This window comes from Pinus tabuliformis, chromosome 3_2 (genome assembly GCF_031772625.1).
Source record: "Pinus tabuliformis cultivar Carrire ecotype Pingquan chromosome 3_2, CPIR1, whole genome shotgun sequence".
NCBI classification, from domain to species: Eukaryota; Viridiplantae; Streptophyta; class Pinopsida; order Pinales; family Pinaceae; genus Pinus; species Pinus tabuliformis.
In genome coordinates, this window is record NC_142302.1 from 994,728,554 (window position 1) to 994,739,340 (window position 10,787).

Below are 10,787 nucleotides of genomic sequence, written 5' to 3' on the forward strand. Positions count from 1 at the left end.
GAGTTGAAAAATGATGACCCTCTTGCCCTAGCATGAGGTCAGTTCTTTTATAGTTGCATGTTCTAATGATTATTGGTTATGACACTTTCGGTTTGGACACTTGCACTTTTCTGGTTTAAGATTGTTGCAGCAGAAACATATGGTCATAGGATTACCTCCCATCAAAGAACCTGCTAGTACTTGTGAGTGTTGCATATTGGGAAAGCAACACCGTGAAAGTTTTCCAAAGGGAGTTTCATACCGAGTAAAGAAACCTCTTGAGCTAGTGTATATAGACTTGTGTGGAACTATGAGGACACAATTGATTGGTGGAAGTTTTTACTTCCTCAATTTCATTGATGATTATAGCAGAAAGACTTGGGTTTACTTCTTAAAGCAGAAGTTTAAAACTTTTGCAAAGTTTAAGGAATTCAAAGCCTTAGCAAAGAAACAAACTGATCGACAAATCAAGGTATTGAGGTCAGATCGTGGTGGAGAATATGACTCAAAGGCATTCCATGGTTACTGCAAACAACGTGGAATCAAAAGACAATTTAAAACCAGGTACACACCGCAGCAGAATGGTGTAACAGAGAGAAAGAACATGACAATTATGAATATGGTAAGAAGCATGTTGAAAGGCAGAAACTTGTCTAATGAGTATTGGGCAGAAGAAACTGCATGTTCTATTTATGTGATCAACATATCTCCTACAAAAAGTGTGATGAAAAGAGTACCGAAACAAGCTTTGCTAGATATGTCTTGCAGTATATCTCATCTCAGAGTATTTGGATGTGTAGCTTATGCACATGTGCCTAAAGAGCGAACAAGCAAATTAGATGATAAATGTGAAAAATGCATATTTACTGGTTATAGTGAGCAATCAAAAGCTTACAAATTGTATAACCATGTCACCAAAAAGACTATAATTAGCAGAGATGTTTTTTTTCAAAGAACAAGAGTCGTGGAATGGTAATATAGACAAAATCATTGATGCACAAGTGCCACTGATGGAAGATGATGATATAGTAGAAAAGGAGCAACAAGAATCACAGGTGAAGACACCAAACAAAGACACACCATCAAGGACTCCAAGATTTTCTAAGCAACATGGATCTTCAAGCAGATCAACAGATCGAGGTTCTCCTAACAATCAATCAAGTGATGAATCAAGAAATGGTAAGAGAAAGATGAGAAGTCTGAAATATATTTATGATGATTTGGATGTTATTTCAAATTTGCATTATTTTCATTCCAACCTTCTTTGTTTGAAGAAGCAATAAGAGATGAAAATTGGGTACACGCCATATATGAAGAAATTGAAGTTACTGAAAATAATGATACATGGGATTTGGTTGATTTACCAAAGGACAAAAATATCATTGGTGTAAAGTGGGTGTACAAGACAAAGTTGAATGAGAAAGGTGAGTTTGACATATTTAAAGCAAGACTTGTAGCAAAAGGATTCTCACAACAACCAGGAATAGATTTTGGAGAAACGTTTGCTCCGGTAGCCAGATTGGATACTGTAAGAGTAGTTCTAGCCATAACATATCAGAACAAGTGGAAAGTATATCAGATCGATGTGAAATCAGCCTTCTTGAATGGAATTCTAGAAGAAGAAATTTATGTGCAGCAGCCTCCGGGATATGAAGTTGAAAGTAACAAAGATAAAGTTTACAGGTTGAAGAAAGTGCTCTATGGACTGAAGCAAGCACCTAGATCTTGGTATAATAGAATCGACAGCTACATGATTAAGAATGGATTTTGCAGAAGCAACGTTGAGCCTACCTTGTACACAAAGGTAAATGAGCATGGAAAAAATTTGATTTTTTCTTATATGTTGATGACATGATTTTTACAGGTGATTTTGAGTTAGATGAAGTTAAAGCAACCATGATGAAATAATTTGAGATAACAGATCTTGGTCTCATGAAATATTTTCTTGGCGCAAAAGTTGAGCAATCTGAAAAAAAAATTAAAATATTTGTCGAAATAAATATGCCAAAGTTTTGTTGAAAAGATTCAGGATGGAAAATTGCAAACCCGTCCCTACACTAGTTGAAACAGGTACAAAGTTAAGAAAGGATGATGTTGGATCAGATGTCAATCCAACTCTATTTAAAATATTGGTTGGCAGCCTCATGTATCTCACAGCTACACAACTGGATATCATGCAAGGAGTGAGTTTGGTTTCCAGATTTATGGAGACTCCAAAAGACACACATTAGAGTGCGGGAAAAATAATTTTGAGATACGTAGAAGGAACTAGAGATTGTGGCATAATGTATGCAAACACAGAAAATAAGGATTTGATTGGATACACAGATAGTGATTTTGTAGGAAGTTTGGATGATAGGAAGAGAACTTCTGGTTTTGTGTTCCATCTTGGTTCAGGTGTGATTCCATGGGCATCTAAGAAGCAACCCATTGTGACACTTTTGTTAGCAGAAGCAAAATATGTAGCAACAACATCAACAACATGTCAAGAAATCTGGTTAAGAAGAGTATTTGGTGGACTCAAGAAGAAACAACAAGGATCAACAAAAATATACTGTGACAACACCTCAACGATTGCACTATCCAAGAATAGTGTGTTCATCAAAAGAGAAAGCATATTAATACTAGATATCACTTTATTAGAGAACTTGTAAGCAATGGAGAAGTTCACTTAAAGCCTTATACATCTAGTGATCAATTGGAAGACATACTTACTAAGTCATTAGCAAAATATGTGTTTGAGTTTCATAGAAGAAACTTGGGTGTTGTAAGCCTAGCTGAGACATAGATCAGCAGGCATGTTTGAGTTGTCATGAGTCATGTTTTAGTTTAGCGATTGTAATTAAGGGGGGGTGTTAAAATAAGATAATTACTCCCACATGAGGAGTTGGCTAAAGTTAGAGAGTCAGTTAACTGAGCGTTGAGTCAAGTTGAGTTAATTCATAGTCAAACTTATAGTGTGTGATTGCATGTCAAGTTGTGTGGTTTCATGTCAAGTTATTTTAGGCGAGTCACTAGTTGGGAAAGGTTAAATACCCTTCACCAGATTCATTGTAATTATTAAGTTTGGTGTGATCAATAGAAGAGCCACAACTCGTGTGTTTTATGTGTGAATTCGTGTTTAAGCTTCTCTGCCTTTCTAACAACATCAGACCCAAAAAATTGACTAGTTGTCTTAGAGAGAGAACGCTGAGATTTGTTGAATGTTATATGCACTTATCCGAGGAAGAGACTTATGGCCTTCAAAATTGTTGAGCATTGGAGAAGATCTTAAAAGCTACACAAAAAAAAAAATTCTGCACAAATAGATCTAGATTGATAAACTTGTGATTTCACCATCCAAGCCAATAAGCCAATGATCCCAGGTCTTCTATGTAGATCCAATGACTTCTGCAATCCACCATGCCTCTCACCGACGCATCCTTGCTTGATAGAGTCTGGATAATCCAACGTGTCAAATTCATGGATTGATTTTATTTTATTTTTCAGAAGAAAAAATATATCGTATTTTATATATAAAAAAAGAGAGTTCATATACATAGTTCTTCATTTAATGAAATTTTGTTCTTCCTGTTCTAACACAGTTCAGAGTTTTCAGCTCTATGTAACCTATAAACCATGTAATATCTATCACTTAGCATCTGTCAAAATGGACTTTTAAGAGAATGAGCATTTTATAGGCATGTACAGTCCTTTCAAAAAACATATTAAGAATTCAAAAAACCAAAAGTTTAGTAAGATTAGAAAATATTAAAACTGTTGGAGTCGACCCTCATGTTGTCATGGATGTATGAAGCATATGTGATGACCCTTGGAATTCCTGTCACACCTCTTTTGGATAATATATATGCAACTTAATTTTTCTCCCAGAATATGTGTGCAAAGGAAATGTGCTGAAAGGAACCCACCATTGATCGAATGCATCTCATCCAATATAACATCCTTGGAGGCTGAAAGCAGTTTATCCCTTTGATCCAATCAATGCAGCGTTTTGAATCCCCAAATATGTGCAAGTAGTTGATGTTAAGCCATAGTGCTGAGTAAAGTAGACCCCATAATGTTATAATTTTTTCCCAGTTGTTGGTGCCCCTGCCACCTTCCCACCAGAAATGAAAGTAGTGCCTTGGTTCCCTAACAATAATACCATTGACACTATGACTAATTAATTTAAGCGTTGAGGCAGTTGGAAAATCTGTCTGAATAATGAGATTGCAACATCAGGCATATGCAGCTGGCCAAAGTTCAAAACCACCACCAGACCTTGCAAATCTAGGCATTCAAATAGCAGATCACAATTATAAAAGAAGCATGATCAAAAGCATAAACTCCATTTAGATCTTAAAAAAATTAAGAAACTCAAAAATAATTCAGCAGGGCAAGAATTGTCTGCTATGATACCATGTAAGAGTATTCTATGACTTAAAATGTTGTGTAAAAGTACATAGAAGACCTTGATTATATAGCCATGCTGGAGGTCCAATGTTGGTTAAGGATAACTACAACAATTGAGTAGATGTAATTCCCTATGTGAGCTTACAACTCACCATACTTAGCTCATAGGGAAATGAAGTGTTGGAAAAACCAACTCTAACAATTTCTATAGATTGCTAGTTGGTCTATGTCTAAAATATTTGTTTTTCAAAGTATTCTGATGTTTTCTACATGCTTGTGCCAATTCAGTATCAAGAACTAGTACTATGTAGTGAATTAGTGAATTATGTCCTTAGGTTTATAAAGCAATTAAAATATAAAAATGAAGTGAAAATGAAAACTAGATCTACAAGAGGTTTCAATGGAACATAATATCTAAGCAAATAAGTGAGACAACTCTCTACAAAATAAGTGGTTTAAATTGTTCTAATCCTATTTTTAACAAGAAAAATAAAAACAACAAATATTCAAGAGATACTTAGTGGTAGCTAGGTAAGACAGAGACCTAGCCTTGGATATAAGCTACTTTGAATGTTTCTTACAAAGTGAGGTATTATGACATGCTTGTGGATATTAGGAGGTCCATTATCTTGTTGACAAAGTGGGTTAAGACAATTATTATGAACCAATTCCTATATGTTTGCATTCATGTGTGGCCATAAATATCTCAAACAATTATAACCTATATGCCTTGTTATATCTTTAATATTGAGCATTATCATTACTTGTAATATACATATGTTGTAAGCTCATAAAGGAATGAGTTTACAAATTGATAATCTCAATTGCTTTGTAAGTTTTCTTCCATTTTTTTTGCTAGGAAAAATTCTATCAAATCTACTCATTTTTCTCAAACTCCCTCTATTTATGTCATGTTAAAATGTGTCAAACCCCATAGGGAGAAATTTTTATGGTCAAAGTCCCCATTAATCAAATTGTACTTTATTAAGAAAACATAATTTTTGATTTATTTTTTCACTTCCTCTCTTAAATGCTATATGTCTTTCTATACTTTGTCATATAATATAAGTCATTTTATCACTTTGTTTTTTATTTTCCATCTTATACTTCATCAAATATTTTTCCAAAATCTTATTACTATTTTCTTCTTTCAACAATTGGATATTGTTTAACATGCTTTCTCTATCTTAAAATATTTCACAAAGTTTCTTTATTCTAAATTTCTACTCCCAAATTCTTTTTTTTCGTTTATTACTTTTATCTTAATTATCCTATATCTTAATATAATATATTTAAAATAATGTAATAAATTATATATTTTATTTATTTATAAACCAAATTAAAAATAAAACTGACGGGAAAATTTTGAGATTTTGATGCAATACTTTCTCTCATATATATATATATATATATATATAACACTCTTCTCCCCGTACATACATATACCCCACACCTCTTTACAAAACATTAAATTGTTTTAAACTTATTCTTAACTGAACATTGAAAAAGCATTCAATGACATATAGACAAAGACTTATCCATCAAATGTAATGAATAATAATTCTAGGCGAAAGGCATTCCAAAACCATATTCGTATATCTAATATAATTATAATTCATTATATTTTTTTAATTAACCCTTTCATTAATTTTAGTATAACAAAGTCAATTTTTCTCAACAACCACAGGGTAGAAAAGTTATACTTTCTCCACTTAAATTTTTCCATGCTCCACATTACCCGTTAATTGTTGGGATGTTAATTGCTAGATTCAAGTCTCTTTCAAGATATTAGAGAATTAGCTGCTATGAAATTGCCGTGTAACCATTTTGTAACCATTTTTTTCCTTTCAATATGTAATTTTTGTTTTAATATGTTTAGTGATTGTAGAATTTAGGCTTTTGTGATCTATATCAAATTCATAGAGAAGATTTTTTTTGTAAAAATCACATCTTTCTTTATTTGTTGATGCATTTCGAACCAACAAGTGTGATTCATCCTCAGGATAAGTTGAAAAATTAGACCATGGCAGCAGTTTAAATAGAGAGAGCAGATCATCCAATGGCTATCTTTGACCAGGAAACAACTATATTTGACCAAAAAAACGACTATATTTGACTGAGAAACTGTACTGGACCAGAGATAGAAATTTGATTAATTTAAAAGTTAATTTTTTTAATTATATTAAATTAAATTTAAAGATATATTTAAACTAATAATAAATTAAATTATTATCAACAAATATTATTAAATAAATTAAATTTGTTTGTTGACCACTAAAAATTATTTCAAGGTTATATGTTCAAGACTAAGTTACCAGAAAACGGATACGGGTACGGGGTTTGATACGGATACGGCAAATTTTCAAAAAATCTGGATACGATACGGCAGGAAACGGCACATAATAAATATATAAAAATTTAAAAATATATATATATATATATATATATATATATATATATTAAAAATAAAAAATTCATATTACCATTCATATTTCAGAATCTAAATTATCATCTATGATATTGATCTATCATGATTCATCATCATCAATTCAAGTTTCAAACTTTCAACTTTCAAGTTTCAACATATGCCATATGGCATAAACATTCAACATTGCCATCATCATTAACGATTATTATAACATTCATGATTCAATTTTCAACTTCAAGATTCAACTTTCAACATATCATCAGACATCAAGTTTTTGTTTCAAATTTCAAACATCAAGTTATCAACATGACTTAAGTCTTACTCAAGTCTATAGCAGAAAATAAATTTACTAAAACAGGCTGATTCAGCGTTTGACAATGGGTATAAGGAACACAACAACTATAGATACACGAAAATAGCTTCAGTTAGCTAGCTTATATTAGAATATTATTAGACCGATTTAGATATGCCAAATGACTGCAGAATGCCATGAAAATTCTGTGGCAGTAACACTTGTAAGCAATCTTACCATCACTAATAGTTTCCTATTATTTTATTTAGTTTTGATCATTCTTTAACATGGTTCAGCACAATAAGACAATGGCTGTCAGTCAGTCTGTTCCTAACTCTAAGATACATGTGCCTAGATTTGATCTCATCTCACATATTTTCACTTTTCTTTATTGCAGCTGTTCCATCTTCTGTTGACCAATACTTTTATTGCAGCTGTTCCATCTTCTGTTAACCAATACTTATTACTTACATTGGATGAGTATTCCTGACATGTGAGACTTGCAGATTTGACCCATAAATATGCAGCAAAGTTGTCAATCTCATATATGTCTCCAGAAAGTAGTAATTTTAAATATTGCCACATTGCAATGTTATATGTAGTAATAAGTTCACAACATTGACAAGTTACACAAACACCATCATTACCAAAATTAATAATGCATACTAATTACTACATACTATGATAATGAAAGTACAAACTACAAATTTCAAAATGAACTATGACTGGCAGTCTACTATCATAATATCATTACTCATAATTCATATGGATGTTCAAAAGTTTAAAAGTTAAAACTTAAAACTTAAAAGTTAAAAGTTAAAAGTTAAAACACCATCATAAATTACAAATTTTACATATCATCAAATATGTCTTCATTCATGCCCCTATAATGTTCCACATCCTCTCTAGAAGTGGCACTAGGAGTGGGAACATTGCTTCCATGTCCACTTGAACATGCACCTATTCCCACTGATGGCTCCGAATCAAACAAACTCATGTGAGACATGGCATTCAATGTCATATCCAAGTCAGGCAACTCTGGTTCCACGTCCCATAATTTGGTGGGCCCAAATTTGTATTCATCTCTCTTATGTGACAGAAGGCGAAGGTTTGAATGAATATACACTAGTTCCTCAGCCTTCTTAGAGCCCAATCTGTTTCGCTTCACTGAATGGATGAAGCCGTATGTACTCCAGTTCCTTTCTGCTGAAGAAGAACTAGCAACCTGTGACAAGACCTTGATGGCCAATTTTTGGATATGTGGAAGTGCCCCACCATAGAAGTTCCACCACTCAATTGGACTTAATCTGCTTTTGTCCCGCATACACTCAATATCACAACCCCAACCCTCTGATCCCACAAAATGAGAAAACTGTGCACGAATCCGAAGCCCAATTTCAGGATCTACAAAAAGCTTTCTAAAAGCATTTTTAAATCCTTCTGCGACTTCTGGGTCTTTGTTTGGTGCGCTTCTTTCTGGATCATGTAGCAACTCTGCAGCATAATATTTTGGATTCAGTGCATAGGCTAAAAGGTGTAATGGGGTGGTCATCTTGTTCCACCTTTTGGTCAATATATCTTTTACTTCTCCGTAAAAGATTTCATTTGGGTCATTCTCCTTGGCATTTATAACCAACCTTATCTTCTCTATCATGGAATCAATGCCCTCATACACCTCTCCCAGATTAGGCATATCTGTGTCAAACATACGGAGCAAATCCACAATTGGCTTAGTAAATGCCAAGAGGTACTCCACCTTATCCCACCATTCATCATCAACAACCAACCGTTTCATTGCTTGTGCTCTATCAGATTGGGATTGCCTCCATTGATTCCAAAGAGAACTGCATACCATTGATTGTAATGCATCTTTCACCTGCATGAGCCTTGTTAAGACTATGATGTGAGAAGCAAATCGAGTCTCAGCAACCTGCAAATGTCAAAATGCCAATGTTTCAAAGAATCAAATTTCAATCAATTTGAAAAATCATAATTTGATTGAATATTAATAAGCTTTAAACTTTAAAGTTTAAAGTATATGTACCTTAAGGAGCTCCAACTTAGCAAATTCCCTGTAGATGCCTTGGGACATGTGGTGGTTTGTGATAAAGGCTTGAATTTCTTTTGCCTCTTCAAATATTTTTCGAATCCACTCAATTTGCTTCCCCAACTTGCTCAACATGAGGTTCAATGAATGCACAGCACAAGGGGTCCAAAAAATGTGTTGATATTTGCCTTCAACAATTAGGCCTGCTGCTCTACACACCGTTGCATTGTCAGTTATTACCTGGACAACATTTTCAGGCCCCACCAATTCAATTGCTTCAATCAAGATGTTAGCAATGAATTGAGAATCTTTCATCTGCCCTTCACAATCCACTGCCTTCAAAAACATTGCCCCATGTGGGCTTTGAGCAATCACATTGATCAAAGGCCTATTTCTTTGATCTTTCCATCCATCAGAAATGATGGACACCCCTGAAATGAGCCATGAATCACGAATGGGGGCTAATTTAGCCTCCAAATCTAACTTTTGAGCACTCAACAATGTGGTGCGTATCTTCTCATATCCAGGGCTCTTGTACCCTCTTGGGGCTTCAGTCAAACATTTTACCATCTTTGCCCAGTAAGGAGATCGCACAAGATTAAAGGGAAGGCCATTTGCATAAATGCATTGGGCTACAGCTGCATCTGCTATCTCTCGAGCATCATTATTAAAGCTCTTCTCAAGCGGTCCCAAATTTGACCGCTTTGACCCAACAATTCCATGAGAATAAAGTGGAGGCTTTGATGAAGATGCTCCCAACCTTGTTGAGGGTTTTAAATAGGAGGCAGGATTTGCTTCATTTGCTTTAGCATCTGCCTCTTCTTGTTCTCTCTGATATTTTGCAATTTTTACCTTGCTTAAACCATTTCCATCTTTCCCATTCTCTTTAGGCGGGCCACTACATATTCGAACCCCATTGTTTTTTAACCCAAGCAAATGTGCTTTAACCCGTGTGTATGACCCCTTGAACTCCTTTTTACACTCACTGCAAACCCATGCCAATGCTCCACCTCCTTGGATCTTCCCAACAGTAGTGACATATTTCCAAAGTGGTGACTTTGGATCAACTTTCTGGGTTGATTCAATTTCCTGTGCCACTTCCTCTGCCTCATTCATGGCTGAACTTGAAGTTGCCATGAATGATGATAATATTTACTGAAACTGAAAAAAGAAAATTGAAAAATTAAAATATCAGATATGTATTTTACTATTTAAAAAAAATTTACTTGGTCATTTCTAATTCTGGATGTGACAGTGTATTGTAGTCTGTAGCAAGTGAAACTGAACAGTGAAAAGTTAAAACTGAAAAATTGAAAATTAAAAAAGTGAACAGTGACAGTGAAGTTGCAGGTTTACATTTTCTAAATTTCTAATCTTCTTTATAGTATATATCACTGATTACCTACAACAGTAACCACAATTGTTAATGAAGATAAAAAGTTAAACTGTTAAAAGTAACTTAAAAGTAAAACTGTTGTTCACTGTTCAGTGTTACTGTTCAGTGTTCCAAACTTCCAAGTTCCAGTTCAGTGTTCACTCATTTTTATTATTTAAATTTTAATCACTGTTTGCTGCTCTTTTTACTTTGAAAAGTTTGACGGTTAGATAACAGTGAACACTAAAGTTTAAACACTGTTGTTCTTCTACTT

At 33.9% G+C, this 10,787-nt stretch overlaps 1 protein-coding gene across 1 annotated transcript; it reads right to left on the reverse strand.

Moving 5' to 3' along the window:
• Positions 1 to 7,941: 7,941 nt before the first annotated feature.
• On the reverse strand, positions 7,942 to 10,404 carry LOC149183961 (uncharacterized). Its single transcript, XM_089415160.1, has 2 exons — positions 9,136 to 10,404; positions 7,942 to 9,021 (listed from the first exon to the last, which is right to left on the reverse strand). Exons 1-2 carry the CDS (start codon positions 10,273 to 10,275, stop codon positions 7,942 to 7,944), a joined length of 2,220 nt encoding a protein of 739 aa, XP_089271286.1. The 5' UTR covers positions 10,276 to 10,404.
• Between the last annotated feature and the right edge of the window lie 383 nt (positions 10,405 to 10,787).